At 46.2% G+C, this 19,930-nt stretch overlaps 1 gene segment (V, D, J or C); it reads right to left on the bottom strand.

Annotated features, from left to right (window-relative positions):
• The window catches only part of LOC145530217 (Ig mu chain C region membrane-bound form-like), a 193,135-nt gene extending 189,579 nt beyond the window's left edge, over positions 1–3,556 (bottom strand). The window contains 2 exon segments of the C gene segment in view: positions 3,084–3,391; positions 3,474–3,556. Of these exon segments, the coding sequence occupies positions 3,084–3,090 (7 nt within the window).
• Between the last annotated feature and the right edge of the window lie 16,374 nt (positions 3,557–19,930).

Raw genomic sequence — 19,930 nt, 5'->3', positions numbered from 1 at the left:
TGGTTTTTCCAGTGGTCATGTATGGATGTGAGAGTTGGACGGTGACGAAGGCTGAGCGCCGCAGAATTGATGCTTTTGAACTGTGGTGTTGGAGAAGACTCTTGAGAGTCCCTTGGACTGCAAAGAGATCTAATCAATCCATCCTAAAAGAGATCAATCCTGGGTGTTCATTGGAAGGTCTGATGTTGAAGCTGAAACTCCAATACTTTGGCCACCTCATGCGAAGGTTTGACTCATTGCAAAAGACCCTAATGCTGGGTAGGATTGGGGGCGGGAGGAGAAGGGGACGACAGCGGATGAGATGGTTGGATGGCATCACCAACTCGATGAACATGGGTTTGGGTAGACTCCGGGAGTTGGTGATGGACAGGGAGACCTGGCGTGCGGCAGTTCATGGGGTCGCAGAAAGTCGGACATGACTGAGCAACTGAACTGAACTGAACTGAACTGATATCAGAAAAGGGGCTGTGCTTATATCTAGGCTTCACGGTGTCCAAAATTTCCTAAATCCCAAAAATAAATGCCTGAGCGAGGCTCTTCATGGGCGAGTTGACTATTGTTGACATTGGATTTCATAATTCTTTATTATCTAGATGTGATTCTCTCAACAATTTCAATCCCGACCCACTTTCATGGGAGAAATAGATGACAGAGCTTTCAAGTCCTTAAAGGAGAGTTTTAGAGGCCGCATGCCTCTGGCCATCTCAGTTAGCAGACTCCATGCTTCCTTTTGTGTAAAAAATGCAGGGGTTCTCTTGGAGGACTCACTGAAATCAAGGGACCACCACAGACGCATAGGGTGGCAACAGATGCTGGGGCCTGTGGATCGGCCCGATGCCTTAGAGTCGTTATGGCCACTGCCCTTTTGGTTAAGACCCTTTACCACATTCAACAATGCCCAGTGAGCCACCTCACCCCAAGAGGTCTTTTTATTCACTCTTTCTCACAAGATTTCTTCTTCTCGTTGTGACCTTCATACAACTACTCTCCTCCCTCATCACCAGTGACGTCCATCGTGATTGCTTCACACTCACGGACACCTCCTGACACCTGATCCTCTGGTGTCCCCTTTTTGCTGGCAGTGACTCTCAGGAGACAGACTTAAGCCTCATATTTTGCCAGCTGGCACCTTCATCTATTGGACAAGAGCCCCAGAAGAACTCCTCAACCTCACTGGAAGGACCCTACCAAGCACTGCTAACCAACCCTCCAGAGAATAGGAACTTGGGTCCCCATAATGCACCTGAACAACAGCTGCGCCCTGAATGGACCTGCACCTCAACGGTGACCTGAGTATAATGAGATTTCAGAGCTGAAGAGGATATGTCATGAGAACTTTCTACAACATCCAGACCAGAACTATTGGACATTTTCCTGCCAAACCTTGGATGATAATGTGAAATGTCAGGTGCTTTCCAATGACTGTGATCTTGACAACAAGGGGATTTAGTTAAAAAGTGCCCACGAGCTCTCCCTCTAAGTCCTCTTCTTGCCTAAATGCAACATCTACAGACTTACAGTCTGCGCACTTTCCCCCAAACGAGACACTGCACCCAGAAAAGTGCCTCCTGTCACTGAGAGACAAACGCTTAAAAGCCTAAGTATCCATCACTTTCTCAGAACAGTCATGAAAAAGTGCATGTGTTTTAAGTTGCTGAAGTCGTGTCTGACTCGGTGCAACCCTATGGACTGTAATCCAGCCGGCTCCTCTGTCCATAGGATTCTCCAGGCAGGAATACTGGAGTGGATTACCATGCCCTTCTCCAGGGGATCTTCCCAACCCAGAGATCGAATCCTCGTCTCCTAACTCTCCTGCACTGGCAGGAGACTTGACCACTAGCAGGTGTTTTTTTTTCTACCAGTAATGCCACCTCGAAAGCCCTTGACCAAAAGTGGAAAGTGTAAAAGAATTAGAATAAGCATGAGGAGGAGGAGAAGCAAGAGAAAGTACAGCTAAATAAAACCCAGTAAACAGGAGGCGGAGTTTTCGTGCCCTTGGACAATCCCTGCATCCAACAAGAACAATGTTACCTCTTCTTTTCTGGCAAAAACTCAGCTAAAGGAAAACCAGAGTTTTAGTTACAAGAGCCCTGCCACCTCACTTTTTACCCGGATGCAAAAGATAGTCTCTCCACTTCTACTGGGATATTGCACGTGACTCATTATAATTGCAGACTCCAATTTGTAATTCTTGGTTGGTCCTAAACAAATTAATTTTTGCTATTGAAATGCCTGGAAATCTGTTTTATGTCCAAAATTTTATTTTCCCTGATACTTTTTATTTTTTTATTGGCTGTGTAGTATACTAAGCCATTCGCCAGGTTGGACATGTGGACATTCCTGCACCATCCTTGCTTAGAATAGAGAACGTGCCTACAACCAGCCTGTGAGAGAAAAGAGGAAATGAAGATTATCTCACTCCTGCTGAGAGAGCGTATGGATATAGGTGAAGGTCATTGCCCATTTTGGGGTCAAATTTGGGGTACAGGTGTAAACTCGCTAGTATGTGAAGTTGCAAATATGGAGTCCATCAATAATGAGGATAATTTCCTATCAGACATCACATTACAGTCTATAACTCTACAACTTGCAGAATTCAAACTGTTTGTGAAGGTTGACTGAAAGCAGGAGGGTGTATTTTTTCACTGAACATGTACAGAAACAAAAAAGGTAATATTTATAGATCTCCTGGGACTTCTTGGGTCATTCACTAGACTTGAGAACTTTGGACTCACATGAAAAATGACGGTGAGTCTTAGAGTTGTGTGTGTCGGTACATATTCCACACAGACATATATATACAAGCACAGGTATACTTCAACGAAAAATAAAAACTATGTATGGTTTTATGAAAGCAGTATAAGCCACAATAATGGCACATTGAGGACACAAAAGAGGTTTCCAGGAAATCGCTGGTCAGGAAGAGAAGGCCAGACCCTAACAAGAGTTCCCTCCCAGCAGCGCCCCCAGTGCGCCTGCTCTTGGGCCCAGACCTGACCGTGGTGGGCCCCGCGCGCCCCCTGCTGGTCCTGGGCCCCTCTGCAGGGAGGTTTTTGTCTGGGCTCACACTGACTTCCCCTCACTGTGCATCTTGCACAGTAGTACACGGCCGTGTCCGCAGTTGTCACGCTGCTCAGTGACAGAGAGACTTGGCTCTTGGAGGTGTCCCTGGTGATGCTGAGCCGGGATTTCAGGGCTGGGTTGTAGTATGTGCTTCCACCACCATATGTGGCACCAACCCACTCCAGCGCCTTCCCTGGAGCCTGGCGGACCCACTGAACAGCATAGCTGCTTAATGAGAATCCAGAGACGGTGCAAGTGAGGGAGAGGGTCTGTGAGGGCTTCACCAGGCTGGGTCCCGACTCCTGCAGCTTCACCTGGGACAGGACCCCTGTGGACAGAGAGAAGCACGGTGACTCGGGGGCTCAGATGCAGCTTCCCCGCGTGTCCATGTCTGACCCAGAGACACTCACCTCCCGGAGCTGACAGCACAAAGAGGAAGGTCCACAGCGGGTTCATCTTCGAGCAGATGAGAGTCACCACTGCCCAGATCTCTTCAGGCCTGAGGGGAAGCCTGAATTTAAGTGACCCGGTGCTTTGTTTCCACCTGGTGACCTGGGCGGATATTTGCATATGGGCGGGAGCTCTGTATAAAAAGCAGAATGTAGTGAAGGGAGGCCCTGTCTCTGGGGCTCCCCTGTGAGGAGGTGCTGACTGTGCCCTCAGAGAACTCAGCTCCCTCCTGGGGACCCCCTCCCCACACCAGGGAGACTGTTTATCGAGGAATGGAATGATGAGAGAGGGCTGGTCAGGGAAGATGATGTGATCAAATATCAAGCACATATTTTGGGCCGAGAGTAATCACATGAGTCTCGTCTCTTCACTTGTCAAGTGCACACCGCAGATGCGGTGTCTGCGTAGTTGTCAGAAACTCTTATTTATTGGTGTTTTCTGCATTAATTATATTCATGAACAGGATATTAAAACAGGAGAGAAAATGTATGTGATAATTGCATTCAATTCAAATAAAACTCAGTGTAATTTAAATTTATCATAACTCCAAAGGATTTTTTATTTCCCTTAACTGGCAAGACCATTTCTTCATCTGAAATAGTTTAAAATCAAGAGATTCTCTGGAGGTGGGGTGTTCATAAGTACTAAACATGCAGTTAATTTTCTGGACAAAGTAGTCCTTTCTGCTGAGATACTCGTCTTCCCAGCATGGCTGACTTTCCCAGGGGCTTGCCCTGCATTTTCCTGTGCACAACGAGTGTCTCCAGGAACACGAGAACCTCAGGACCCCCTCCCTGAGGGTGGACACTGAGGACCCCAAGGCTACCGGACCTGAGGACAGACAGCTCCTGGGAGCTCCTCAGTGCCCCAACATGCTGGCAGGTGCCCTGGTCACTGTGCACAGACTCCCTCCTCCTCCAGGTGATTCTTTCTTCCTCTCTGTGTCCCTGCCATGAGATGGGAGCTCAGGGAACATAGTCCCCGCCACGGTGGTGAGAGGACATGCATGGTTCTTGGGAGTAAAGCTTCAGAATGAACGGCTTGCAGAGGGTGAGAGCGGCAAGGTCAAAGGGAAGCCCCCCATCGGGAAGCCGGTTCCCTTGCAAACCCCCCTGAGAGCAGCTTTCCCGGGTCCTGGGTCTCTGTGTCCTGGACTGAGCCTGGGCTGCTATGAGTCAGCAGGGCTGGAGAGCAGAGCACAGCTCCCCCGTCTGCCTGTGGCCCTGAGGCTGTGGCCTCAGCCCCTGCATTTCAGTCGGTGAGGAAGTAGATTGGGGATGTCGACCGTCAGATCACGTCTGGACTTTACAGTGTATTTGCCAGGGGTGGTGAGTGCTGTAATCAGTGTCATCAGTGGTGTTATCTCTGCTGGAGCCAGGAAAGACTAGTGTGTGTCCCCATATGTGACTGATACCTTGTATATGTAACCCTGGCCCACTCCTGCCCTGAGATGCCACCCCTTCGGGTCTGGAGCAGGTCAGCTCTTCCTTGGCACAGGGATCTCACCTGTACACTGACTGAGGTAGAACCTACTGTCTATGAAAAGCCCTTCCTGGTCTGTCTTTGGCCATGGCACTTCCGCACCAGCATGTCTTCTGTGCCAGATCCCATTTCCCGACACGTGAATGTGCTCTGGGGAGAGGCCCCACCTCACTGTGCCTCAGAGTTTGTGGGGTCACTTGTTCCAGATGCTAAGCAACATGATCAAGGCTCCAGGGAATGACCCTGGAGCTGTGACCCTCTGGCATCCAAGTCACTGAGTTTCTAGATGTGTCCTCCCCCGTCAACACCTTCTTCCATCGACAAAGCCCGTGGAGCCTTGTCCTGCATCACCCAACAGGCTTTCCTCTCTCCTCCACTTTCTCTGACCTTGTGATCCCATTGGACCGCCTGTAAAATCCAAATATGCTTCTCATCTCAAGGGACTGGAAGACTGCCGACCACATCCCCATAACCACTGCCGGTTGGTCCATTATGGGGTTTAGTTTATAGCATTAGAAGTGGGATCGAGAGAATCCTCAATAAGTCCTAAGCCATGAGCCATCAGATGCCAGTACCCACTCTGACCTGTTGAGTTCAGGGCTCTCTGGATAAGTGTGGTCTAGTAGCTTTGTGTGGAGTCTTGAGGGATTTCTATCCACAGTGTTACGTCTTCTGCATATAAAGACAATTTGACCTCTGAAATCTAGGTAGCACAGCAGATCAAAGAGGAAAGTTGATAACAATACAGGCCTTCCTCAAGAAACTGGAAGTCAACAACCTAACTTACTCACTAAAGGAATTAGAGAAAAGACCAAACAAAGCCCAGAGACGGTAGAAGGAAGGAAATAACAAAAAAATAGAGAAGAAATCAGTAATATTGAGATGAACATAGACATACACAACCACAAAGCAATGAAAAAGGTGAGTGAAACCAAAAGCTGGTTTGTTGGGTTTTTTCTGCAAAGACGAACAATATCATAAATCTTTACCCAGACTCACCAAGAAGAAGAAAGAAAGTACTGGAATAAAATAAGAAATAGAAGAGGAGACATAGCATTCGACAAGCAATACCGCAGAGACGGAACACATCACACGGGGCTATTGCAAACAGCTGTGTGCCAGCAAGTTGGACAATCCGGAAGAAATGGGCAAACTCCTAAACTGCAAAACCTTCAAAACTGAATCAAGATGGAACAGACAACTTGAAAAGACCGATCATTTGTGTCTCAATGGAATTTTATAACAATCAGCTTAAAAAGTTCCAGGAACAGTCCAGGAACAGACAATTTCGCTTGGGAATTCTACAAAACAACCTTTGAGGAATTTAAATGCAAAAATCCTCAACAAAGTATTAGTAAATTAAATTCAACAATGTAGAAAAAGGATCCTACTCCATCATCAATTGTCTTTCACTTGAGGGTCACGGATCAACATTCACAGTGACCTATATGATAACCCACGTACATATTGATAATTACCTTAAATGTAAAATGAGTAATGCTCCAACCAAAAGATATGAACTTTGCTGATTGAACAAAAACAAGACCCGTATATTCTGTCTAGAGGAGACCTCCCTCAGACCTACGGACACGAACAGATGGAAAGTGAGAGAATAGACAAGGATATTCCATGTAAATGGAAATCAAACGAAACTGGAGTAGCAATTCTCATACCAGATAAAAGAGACTCTAAAATAGAGACTGTTATAAGAGTCAGGGAAGGACATAATAATCTAAGAATCAGTCCAAGAAAAAGACATAGCACTTGTAAATATACATGCACCCAACATAGGTTTTAGACTCTCAAAATCCACCAGCAGGCAACAGGCTGGTGAAAGTGCTCAGCTTCAAACATGGACCACCTTCCACAAAAAGGAACGGAAAGTAAGGGAGCAGACCAACAGGCCCAGAGGCTGGAACAGGAGCCGAAGATGATTCCCAGACCTTGAGGCTTCGTAGAGTTTGCCTCAGTGGATTGAAACACTGTCCGGGCCCAGTGGGGCTTCCCCGGTGGCTCAGCGATGAAGAATCTTTCTGCAACGCAGGATACACAGGAGACTCATGTTTGATCCCTGGGTTGGGACGATCTCCTAAAGGAGGGCATGGCAACCTACTCCAGTGTTGCTGCCTGGAGACTCCCATGAGCGGAGAGGCCAGGTGGGCTAGAGTCAATAGGGTCACAAAGAGTCAGACGTGACTGAGGTGACCGAGCACACACACGCACTGGGGCCAGTGATCCTTTCTGACCTACGTTTATCCTTTTTACAGAATGAAAATGTCTGTAGCTGAGATATGCCTGTCTTACAGTTGTATTTTAGAACACAAATCGTCACCCATAGCTGAGGTAGAGGATTAGATCTGGGACATGGAGTTGATGGTATTTAGACCAAATTTGCTCTTTCTTCTCTAAGAGTTGACATCTTAGAGGCCTGCTGGGATTTGCTAAGTATAATGGGTCTGCAGGATGGACACGAGGATTTGCAGGGCTGAAGGTGGACAGTGTGTGTCTGAATCGTTCATTGAGTCTATGAATGTCATCTCACATGGCGTAAGGGACTTTGGAAAATGAGACTAATTTAGAGGTCTAGAAATTTTGGATTTTCCTGGATTATCATGTGGCTCCAGTTGAAACCACAAAAGTGTTCATCAGAGGGAGGCCAAAAGCATCAGACCCTGGGAGAAGTGACCACTGATGGAAGGTGTTTGCTGGGCTGTGCAGATGAAGGAATTGGCCAAGAGTCAGGGGAAGTGGGCAGTGCAGCTCTAGAGTGGATATGGCAAAGAAGCAGATTGTCCCTGACTTTATCCATTCAGAGTGCATACAAGAGCTCAGGTGGGGTGGTCTGTAAAGAAGCCTTTATTTCCTGCAGTCCTGGAGGCTGGAAGCCCCAGGTCAACACCAGTGAGGCTGCCTTCTGGTGAGGGCCCCCTTCCTGGTTCACACCAGGCACCTTCCTTCTGGGTCCCCACCTGGCAGAGGGGACAAGCATGTTCTCCGAGGTTTCTTAGAGCGAATCGAACCCCATTTATGGAGACTCATGACCTAAGCACCTGACAAAGACCCCGATTCTAACATCATTATCCTTGGTGCACAGGAATTCCAAACACGAATTCTGTGGGCACATTCAGACCACAGCACTCCCTGAGAGACTGAGGTGTGTGTGGTCCTGCCACACCTTGATTCCAATCCAGTGAAACTGATTTCAGACTTTGAACTGTGGACTGAAAGGGAATAAGTGTGTGTTGATTTCAGCCATGCATGTGTAGGAACTTGACACAATGGTCAGCAGAGTAATATGGGCTAGAACGTGAGTCTCACAAGCCTGAATATTCATTGGAAAGACTGACGCTGAAGCTGAAACTCTAATACTTTGGCCACCTGATGCGAAGAGCTGACTCATTTGAAAAGACCCTAATGCTGGGAAAGATTGAAGGCAGGAGAAGAAGGGAACGACTGAGGATGAGATGGTTGTGAGGGGTCAAGTCCTAGGCAGGTTGATAAGAAGTCTGGGGTCCCCAAGGAGAGAGGGATCTGGGGTCTCGAGGAGGAGATAAGGGGCTGGAATTCTCTTTTTTTCCCCACTACATTCCTTAGTCTTAGTTGCATAAACGTTTTTATCTTTAAGCCTGGAACTGATGATTACACAACAAACACCTCAGTTTAAACTCTGTACTAAGGATTATCTAACAACAATGTATCCTGCTCGAGGACAGTTTCTCCTTCCTGAAAACCTTCTGGCTAATCCTCTTATCTTAAAATGTAAATTATGGGAGTGGGTCCAGTAAAATCTTTACAACCTCCAGACATTCTTTTGATTCATTGTAATAACTAATTAAAAAGTATATAATTCCATTGCTAACACTAGCGAGGGGGGCACTCTTTCTGCACCCTTCTGATGTCTATGTCAGAAGCTTTCTCTATCTCTTTTATAATTAAATAAAACTTTATTACACAAAAGTGCTGAGTGATCAAGCCTCGTCTCTGGCCCCGGATTGATTTCTTCTCCTCCAGAGGCCAAGAATCCCAGCCTCTTTCGTGGTTCAACAGCAGCCTTTCAGTTGGATGGCATCACTGACTCAATGGACATGAGTCTGAGTAAACTCCGGGAGTTGGTGATGGACAGGGAGGCCTGGCGTGCTGCAGTCCGTGGGGTTGCAAAGAGTTGGACATGACTGAGCGCTGAAGTGAACTGAAGATCAGGAACAAGACAAGTGTGCCCTCTTTCACCACTGTTATTCAACATAGTTCTGGAAGTCCTAGCTACAGCAATCAGAGAAGAAAAGGAATAAAAGGAATCTAGATGGTAAAAGAAGAAGTAAAGTTCTCACTGTTTGCAGATGACATGATGTTGTCCATAGGAAACCCTAAAGATAGTATCAGAAAATTACTAGAGCAAATTAGTGAATTTAGCAAAGTTGCAGGATACAAAATCAATACACAGAAATCACTTGCATTTCTATATACTAACAATGAAAAATCAGAAGGAGAAATTAAGGAATCAATCCCATTCACCACTGCAACAAAAAGAATTAAATATCTAGGAATAAACTTACCTATGGAGACAAAAGAACTATCCACAGACAATTATAAGACACTGAAGAAAGAAATCAAAGCCGACAGGAACAGATGTAGAGATATTCCCTGTTCCTGGGTACGAAGAATCAATATTGTGAAAATGAGTATACTACCAAATGCAATCTACAGATTCAATGTGATCGCTATCAAATTACCAAGGGCATTTTTCACTGAACTAAAACAAAAACTTTCCCAATTCATATAGAAACACAAAAGACCCTGAATAGCCAAAGCAGTCTTGAGAAAGAAGAATGGAGCTGGAGGAATCAACCTTCCTGATTTCAGATTATACTACGAAGCTACAGTCATCAAGACAGTATGGTACTGGCACACAAACAGAAATTTAGACCTATCGAAGAAGTTAGCAAGCCCAGAAATAAACCCATGAACCTATGAGTCCCTTATTTTTTGACAAATGAGGCAAGAATATACAATGGAGCAATGAGAGCCTCTTCAATAAATGGCGCTGGGAGAACTGGACAGCTACATGTAAAAGACTATTATTGGAACACTTCCTAATACCGTACACAAAGATAAACTCAAAATGGATTAAAGAGCTAAATATAAGACCAGAAACTATAAAACTCTTAGAGGAAAACAGGCAGAACACTCGATGACAAAAATCATAGCAAGATCCCCTACGACCCATTTTGTAGAGTAACGGAAATAAAAACAAAAGTAAGCATGTCAGACCTGATTAAACTTAAAAGCCTTTGCACAGCAAAGGGAACTATAAGCATGGCAAAAAGGCAACCCTCAGAATGGGGGAAAATAATAGGAAAAGCAACAAGTGACAAAGCATTAATTTCCAAAATCTACAAGCAGCACACACAACCCAACACCAGAAAAAAACAACCCAATTAAAAAGTTGGAAAAAGACCTAAACAGACATTTCTCCAAAGAAGACATACAGATGGCTAAGAAACACATGACGAGGTGCTCGACGTTACTCATTACTAGAGAAATGCAAATCAAAACCACAATGAGATATCACCTCACACCAGTCAGAATGGACATCAGCCAAAAGTCTACAAACAATAAATTCTGAAGAGGGCTTGGGGAAAAGGGAACGCTCTTGCACCGCTGGTGGGAATGTAAATTGATACAACCACTGTGTAAGACATTATGCTGCGGCTGCTGCTAAGTCACTTCAGTCGTGTCTGACTCTGTGCGATCCCATAGACTGCAGCCCACCAGGCTCCCCCTTCCCTGGGATTCTCCAGGCAAGCATACTGGAGTGGGTTGCCATTTCCTTCTCCAATGCATGCATGCATGCTAAGTCTCTTCAGTTGTGTCCGAATCTGTGTGACCCTATGTACAGCAGCCCACCAGGCTTCTCCATCCACAAAATTCTCTAGGCAAGAATACTGGAGTGGGTTGCCATTTCCTTCTCCGGTAAGACAGTATGGAGATTCCTTAAAAAACTAGGAATAAAACCACCATACGACCAAACAACCCCACTGCTAGGCATATATCCTGAGGAAACCAAACTTGAAAAAGACATATGTAACCCATTATTCATTGCAGCACTACTTACAATAGCTAGAACATGGAAGCAGCCTAGATGTCCATCGACAAATTAATAGATAAAGAAGTTGTGGTACTTATACACAATGGAATATTACTCAGCAATAAAACAGAACACATCTGAATCACTTCTGATGAGGTGGATGAACCTAGAACGTATTACACAGAGTGAAGTAAATCAGAAAGCAAAGATAAATATCGTATTCTAATGTATATATAATGGAATATATGGAATCTAGAAAAATGGTACTGAAGAATTTACTTATAGGACAGCACAACTGCACTCATCTCACATGCTAGCAACGTAATGCTCAAAATTCTCCAAGCCAGGCTTCAGCAATACTTGAGCATCCAGATGTTCAAGCTGGTTTTAGAAAAGGCAGAGGAACCAGAGATCAAATTGCCAACATCTGCTGGATCATCGAAAAAGCTAGAGAGTTCCAGGAAAACATCTATTTCTGCTTTATTGACTATGCCAAAGCCTTTAACTGTGTGGGTCACAATAAACTGTGGAAAATTCTGAAAGAGATGGGAATACCAGACCACCTGACCTGCCTCTTGAATAGTCTGTATGCAGATCAGGAAGCAACAGTTAGAACTGGACATGGAACAACAGACTGGTTCCAAATAGGGAAAGGAGTACGTCAAGGCTATATATTGTCACCCTGCTTATTTAACTTGTATGCAAAGTACATCATGAGAAACTTTGGGCTGGATGAAGCACAAGCTGGAATCAAGATTGCCAGGAGAAATATCAATAACCTCAGATATGCAGATGACACCACCCTTATGCTAGAAAGTGAAGAAGAACTAAAGAGCCTCTTGATGAAAGTGAAAGAGGAGACTGAAAAAGTTGGCTTAAACCTCAACATTCAGAAAACTAAGATCATGGCATCTGGTCCCATCACTTCGTGGGAAATAGATGGGGAAACAATGGAAACAGTGGCTGACTTTATTTTTCTGGGCTCCAAAATCACTGCAGATGGTGACTGCAGCCATGAAACAAAAAGACGCTTACTTCTTGGAATAAAAGTCATGGCCAATCTAGACAGCATATTAAAAAGCAGAGACATTACTTTGTCAACAAAGGTCCATCTAGTCAAGGCTATGGTTTTTCCAGTGGTCATGTATGGATGTGAGGGATGGACTATAAAGACAGCTGAGCGCCGAAGAACTGATGCTTTTGAACTGTGGTTTGGAGAAGACTCTTGAGAGTCCCTCGGACTGCAAGGAGACCCAGCCAGTCCATCCTAAAGGAGATCAGTCCTGGGTGTTCATTGGAAGGACTGATGTTGAAGCTGAAACTCCAATACTTTGGCCACCTGGTGCGAAGAGCTGACTCATTTGAAAAGACCCTGATGCTAGGAAAATTGAAGGCAGGAGGAGAAGGGGATGACAGAGGATGTGATGGTTGGATGGCATCGCCGACTCAATGGACATGAGTTTGAGTAAACTCTAGGAGTTGGTGACTCACAGGGAGGCCTGGCCTCCTGCAGTTCATGGGGTCGCAAAGAGTCAGACATCACTGAACGACTGAACTGAACTGAACTGAATGGAGATAGAGACATAGAGAATAGATTTATGGACATGGGGATAGGGGAGGAGAGGGTGAGACGTATGGAAAGAATAATATGGAAACTTGTATTACTGTATGTAAAATACATAGCCAATGGGTATTTGCTGTAAGGCTCAGGAAACTCAGATATGGGCTCTGTATCAACTTAGGGGGTGGGTTGGGGAGGGGGATGGGAGGGAAGTTCACAAGGGAGGAGATATATGTATACCTATGGCTGATTCATGTTGAGGTTTGACAGAAAACAACAAAGTCTGTAGAGCAAATATCCTTCAGTAAAAAAATTAATTAATTGAAAAAAATGATGGTGAGACTCAGAGTTGTATTGAGCTTCTTTGACAAGAAGAAAAATAAAACAGAAAACACACAATTAATGAGTATTGGATTATGTGTGTGTGTTGTTATATGATCCACACAGATACACACACACACACACACACACACACACACACACACACAGACAACTATGTTTAAAGCAAAATAAAAACTATGTAAAGATTTAGGAAAGCAATGTAAACCACAATAATGAAATGTTAAGGACACAAAAGAGGTTTTCCAGGGAAGCGATGGGGTGGGAAGATAAGTCACAGATTCTGAGTTTCCTCCCAGCAGCGCCCCCAGTGCGCCTGCTCCTGGGCCCAGACCTGACCGTGGTGGGCCCCGCGCGCCCCCTGCTGGTCCTGGGCCCCTCTGCAGGGAGGTTTTTGTCTGGGCTCACACTGACTTCCCCTCACTGTGCCTCTTGTACAGTAAGTAGTACACGGCTGTGTCCGCAGTTGTCACGCTGCTCAGTGACAGAGAGACTTGGCTCTTGGAGGTGTCCTTGGTGATGCTGAGCCGGGATTTCAGGGCTGGGTTGTAGTATGTGCTTCCACCGCTGCCTATACCACCAACCCACTCCAGCGCCTTCCCTGGAGCCTGGCGGACCCAGCCTACAGCATAGCTGCTTAATGAGAATCCAGAGACGGTGCAGGTGAGGGAGAGGGTCTGTGAGGGCTTCACCAGGCTGGGTCCCGACTCCTGCAGCTTCACCTGGGACAGGACCCCTGTGGACAGAGAGAAGCACGGTGACTCGGGGGCTCAGATGCAGCTTCCCCGCGTGTCCATGTCTGACCCAGAGACACTCACCTCCCGGAGCTGACAGCACAAAGAGGAAGGTCCACAGCGGGTTCATCTTCGAGCAGATGAGAGTCACCACTGCCCAGATCTCTTCAGGCCTGAGGGGAAGCCTGAATTTAAGTGACCCGGTGCTTTGTTTCCACCTGGTGACCTGGGCGGATATTTGCATATGGGCGGGAGCTCTGTATAAAAAGCAGAATGTAGTGAAGGGAGGCCCTGTCTCTGGGGCTCCCCTGTGAGGAGGTGCTGACTGTGCCCTCAGAGAACTCAGCCCCCTCCTGGGGACCCCCTCCCCACGCCAGGGAGACTGCTTACCGAGGAATGGAATGATGAGGGAGGGCTGGTTGGGGAAGATGATGCTGTCAGGGAACAATGGCAGATTTGGGAAGAGACTTGAACGCCATGGAGCTGCTTACCTTTACTCCTCAAACGCCCAGCGCACACTCAGGGACCACCGAGTTGTCAGACACAAGCTCTTATTTTTTTCTTTTCTGATTAGCTTATGTTTACTTACTCCATATTCAAACATTAGAGACAAAATATACAAGTAATAATCACATTGAATACAAATAGAGTTGGGTCCAAATGAATGTTTATCAGAATTCCCAAAGCATTTATATTTCCCTTACCTTTCATGACTATTTTTGCATCTGGAACAGTTTAAATATCATGAAGAATCACTCTAGGGATGGTTTATTCATAGTAATTAAACACAGCATTATTTTTGTGACAAAGTAGACATTTCTGCTGAGATGCTCGTCTTCCCAGCATGGCTGACTTGCCCAGGGGCCTGCCCTGCATTTTCCTGTGCACAACGAGTGTCTGCAGGAACACGTGAACCTCAGGACCCCCTCCCTGAGGGTGGACACTGAGGACCCCAAGGCTACCGGACCTGAGGACAGATAGCTCCTGGGAGCTCCTCAGTGCCCCAACATGCTGGCAGGTGCCCTGGTCACTGTGCACAGACTCCCTCCTCCTCCAGGTGATTCTTTCTTCCTCGCTGTGTCCGTGCCATGAGATGGGAGCTCAGGGAACATAGTCCCCGCCACGGTGGTGAGAGGACATGCATGGTTCTTGGGAGTAAAGCTTCAGAGCGAACGGCGTGCAGAGGGTGAGGGCGGCAAGGTCAGGGGAAAGCCCCCCCTCGGGAAGCCGGTTCCCTTGCAAACCCCCCTGAGAGCAGCTTTCCCGCGTCCTCGGTCTCTGCGTCCTGGACGGAGCCTGGGCTCCTATGAGTCAGCAGGGCTGGAGAGCAGAGCACAGCTCCCCTGTCTGCCTGTGGCCCTGAGGCTGTGGCCTCAGCCCCTGCATTTCAGTCTGTGAGGAGGTAGACTGGGGATGTTGACCGTCAGAGCATATCTGGACTTTACAGTGGGTTTGCCAGGGCTGGTGAGTGCTGTCATCAGTGTCATCAGTGGTGTTATCTCTCCGGGAGCCAGAAAAGACCAGTGTGTGTCCGTGTCTCTGATGCCACCCTGTCCATGTAACCCTGGTCCACTCCTTCCTGAGAGATCAACACTGCAGCTTTGTGACAGGTCAGCTCTCCCTCAGCCCGGGGATCTCACCTGTACACCGACTGAAGTGGAAACTGCTGCCTATGAAAAACCCTTTCCTCCATTCCATTTCATGAAGAGAGTCCTTAAATGTACCATATTACTTCTCTCTTTTCAATAACATTCATTGTTGGTGCTGTTCAGTTGCTCAGTTGTGCCCGACTGTTTGTGACCCCATGGACGGCAGTATGGTTCCCTGTCCTTCACCATCTCCCAGAGCTTGCTCAAACTGATGCCATCCAACCATCTCATTCTCTGTCATCTCCTTCTCCTCCTGCCTTCTATCTGTCCCAGCATCAGCGTCTTGTCTAGCGAATTGGCTCTTCCCATCAAGTGGCTTAAGTATTGGAACTTCAGCTTCAGCATCAGTCCTTCCAATGAACATTCAGACTGATTTCCTTTAGGATGGACTGATTTGATATCCTTTCAGTCTCAGGGACTCTCAAGAGTACCACAGTTTGAAAGCATCAATTCTTCAGCTCTCAGCCTTCTTTATGGTCCAATTCTCACATGCTTACATGACTAATGGACAAACCAAAGCTTGGAGTATACGGACCTTTGCTGGCAAAGTAATGAATCTACTTTTTAATACATTGTCTAGGATTGTCAGGGCTTTTCTCCCAGGAGCAAAGCATCTTTTCATCTTACGGCTTCAGTCATCCACAGTGATTCTGGACCCAAGAAAATAAAGTCTTTCACTGATTCCATTGTTTCCCTACATATATGTCATGAAGTGATGGTACCAGATGCCTTGATCTTAGTAATCTGAATGCTGAGCTTTAGGCCAGCCTTTTCACTCTCCTCTTTCACCTTTGTCAAGAGGCTCTTTAGTTCCTCTTTGGTTTCTGCCATAAGAGTGGTGTCATCTCCATATCTGAGGTTATTGATATTTCTACTGGAAATCTTGATTTCAACCTGTGATTCCAGCTCGGCATTTTGCATGATGTACACTGCATATAAGTTAAATAAACAGGGTGACAATTTAGAGCCTTGATGCACTCCTTTCCTATTCTTGATCCAATCTGTTCTTCCATGATCTGTTCTAACTATTGCTTTTTGATCTGCATACAGTTTTCTCAGGAGGCAGGTTAATGTGGTCTGGTATCCCCATCTCTTTAATAATTTTCCACACTTTGTTGTGATCCACACAGTCAAAGGCTTTAGCATAGTCATGAAGCATTAGTAGATGTTTTTCTGAAATTCTTTTGCTTTTTCTATGATCCAATGGATGTTGGCAATCTGATCTCTGGTTCCATTACCTTTTCTAAATCCAGCTTGTATATCTGGAAGTTCTCAGTTCATGTACTGTTGAAGCCTAGCTTGGAGGATTTTGAGGATTGGGGGACCTTGCTAGCATGTGAAATGAGTGCAATTGTGCAGTAGTTTGACCATTCTTTGGCATTGCCCTTTCTTGGGATTAGAATGAAAAATGACATTTACCAGGCCCGTGGCCACTGTTGAATTTTCCAAATTTGCTGACATATTGAGTGCAGCACTTTCACAGCATCACCTTTTAGGATTTGAAATAGCTCAGCTGGAATACTATCACCTCCACTAGCTTTGTTCATAGTGATACTTCCTAAGGCCCAGTTGACTTGACAATCCAGGATATCTGATTCTAGGTGAGTGATCATACCATCCTGATTATCAGTGTCATGAGGATCTTCTTTGTATAGTTCTTCTGTGTATTCTTGCCACCTCTTCTTAATATCTTCTGCTTCTGTTAGGTCCCTACCATTTCTGTCCTTCATTGTGCCCATCTTTGCATGAAATATTTCCTTGGTATCTCTAATTTCCTTGAAGAGATCTCTAGTCTTTCCCATTCTATTGTTTTTCTCTATTTCTTTGCATTGTTCACTTAAGAAGGCTTTCTTATCTCTCCTTCCTCCTCTTTGAAACTCTACTATCAGATGGGTATATCTTTCCTTTTCTCCTTGGCCTTTCACTTGTTTTCTTTTCTCAGTCTTTTGTAAGGCCTCCTCAAACATCTTCTATCTTTTCAATAATATGAGTGAGTAAATTAATTCAGAAAGAACCTGCCCTGCCTGTGTATAGGTAATAAGACATTCAACAAAAGCAGGAAGAGCAAGAATCACAGGCCACATCTAGACTCTCTGGTCTGGACCTGAAAACTGAGCCGATGCTGTGAGGCAGGGAAGGGAAGGTGTGGCCTCCAACACCTGGAGCAGGTGAGACTGTTGTTATTCACCAAGGGGCATCAGGACCTGCATTTGCAGAGATGCCCCAGCATCTGACCTGGACTTCATGAGCTGGTGGAGTTAGGAGACTCATATAATTTCCTGTTCTCATAGAAGGAAATATAACAGGTCCTAGGGTTCAGGGACCTCTTCTGCACACAGATGTGTTGTGTCAGAACAAGGGTCTGTGGGTTCGTGTGTGAGTTCAGTCTGTGAGTTCAATGTGTGAAGATGTGGCCTCACACCACAGAATTTTTAATTTGAAATGTTATTTCATTTAATTACAAGGAAGTCTGTGGAAAATATTTATAATGAAAATTAAGCATGTCAGAATGCTGTTGCACACTTTTGCACACGGGCTCCTACAAACAAATGATAAGGCACTGATGGAGGTGCTCAGGCACGCCTGACTCTCTGAGACCCCTGGGCTGCGTCACGCCAGGCTCCCCGTCCACCAGTGTCTCCAGCGCTGCTATCCAGCCACAGCGTCCTCTGTCGTCCCCTTCTCCTTCTGCCGTCAATCTTTCCCAGCATTAGTCTTTCTAAGTGGGTCAGCCCTTTGCATCAGGTGGCCACCGTATTGGAGCTTCAGCATCAGCATCAGTCCTTCCAATGAGTATTTAGGGTTGATTCCTTTTCAATTGACTGGTTTGATCTCCTTGCAGTCAAGGGAAACTCAAGACTCTTCTCCTGCACCACATTTCATATGCATCAATTTTTCAGCTCTGTACTTCAGTAGAGCCCTTTACACTGAAGATTCTCCTAGATACGGTGGACTCTCCTCATTGTAGGAGCACACAGCAGACCCAAAGCTTTCAAAACAAGCCATGGCCTTGCACAGTGGGCATCTTCCACCCAGGTTTCTGGGCTAAACCGCCCTCTAATCCCATCATGAATTTAATGGTATCGTTGCTTGCTTACAGGTCACCAGTCCTCTTGCTTTCTAAGGACTCGGGTTATCCCACCCTTAGTGATTGTTTACCTCTTTATTCCATCCTTTCTTATTCTGGTTAAGAAGAATAAAATGTCAGACTCTGTATTTTGATGACTACTGACCCCTTAAGGCTTATTCCTCCTTTTCTCCTCTGCCCACACACTGGAGATTCAATAAGAAACATGGTTTCTCTCTTTTGATTCAGGTGTGAGACTGAACTCATAGGAGCCTCTCCTGTGAGCAGGACCCTCATCGCTCCAACACCCCTGAACCCGAGTAGAAGCAGGTGTCTTGATCAGGTCTGCACTCCTGACTCAGTCATCATTTCTGATTTGCTGGGAGGATTTCCCTCTTCTCGAAAGACACCTGGATACAGGACATGATGAAGGGTTTGGTAGTAAATCCCCTGGGTGTGTGTGTGTGTGTGTGTGTGTGTGTGTGTGTGTGTGTCTATGTGTGCACGGGCACATACTCAGGTTGAACCAAGGCTTACTGTGGTTCTTCACCCTTTCACCGTGTCCACCAAACTTGACGCTGAGGGCGCGTGTACAGACACCAGCACCAGCACCAGGGGGCTGTCTCCTCTTGTCGTGGATTCCTGTCTCTGCTGCCTGATTTCCACCAGGTACATTGTGTGGCTACTTCCTGGCAGGCTTGCTTACTGACCTGTGCTGAGCCACACTCTTGAGTCCCATAGAGTCCCTTGCATGGATTTAGCTGACTTACTTCCATAGATTTGAAAATTACTTGGAATTTGGGGACAGAAGAAAGTGACAGTAAGTGACTCTGCTTTTCTGCATGAGAAAATGATTTTCTCTTATTCCAACAAATCTTTCTAGGTCAAAGAACTAAGAGCTAAAAAAGAGAATATTGAGGCCAGAGTTGTTCCCCAAGGGGAAGTATTATATGTAGAGGAAAACACAGATCCTGACAGGAAACCAGCCCTTAATCTCCATCAGCACCTGCTCCTGGGGATGAAACAATTGTGGGTCCCAAGCACCCCCCTGCATCCCCTGGCCTATCTCCTGCAGGCTGGCTTGAGTCTGGGCTCACACTGACTTCCCCTCCCTGTGTCTCTTACAGAGTAATACGTGGCTGTGTCCTTAGTGGTCACAGAGCTCAGCTGCAGGGAGAACTGGTTCTTGGATGTGTCTCTGCAGATGGAGGTGCAGTTCTTGATAGAAGGGCTGTAGTAAGTGCCATCATTATAATATATGCATCTCATCCACTCTAGCCCCTTCCCTGGGGACTGGTGGATCCAGTTCCCACCATAACCACTGGTGATGGAGTAACCAGAGACAGCACAGATGAGGGAGAGGGTCTGGGAGGGCTTCACCAGTTCTGGGCCCGACTCCTGCCGCTTCACCTGGGACAGGACACCTGGGGACAAGGAGAATCCGTCCTTGTCAGTCACCTGCAGCCACAAACATACCAAAAGACCTGTGTCTGCACCTGA

Source organism: Giraffa tippelskirchi, chromosome 12 (assembly GCF_054371585.1).
Source record: "Giraffa tippelskirchi isolate mGirTip1 chromosome 12, T2T-mGirTip1v1.2.pri, whole genome shotgun sequence".
Taxonomy (NCBI): domain Eukaryota; kingdom Metazoa; phylum Chordata; class Mammalia; order Artiodactyla; family Giraffidae; genus Giraffa; species Giraffa tippelskirchi.
The sequence above is the reverse complement of the archived record's forward strand: the minus strand, read 5'-3'. Positions and strand labels throughout refer to the sequence as shown.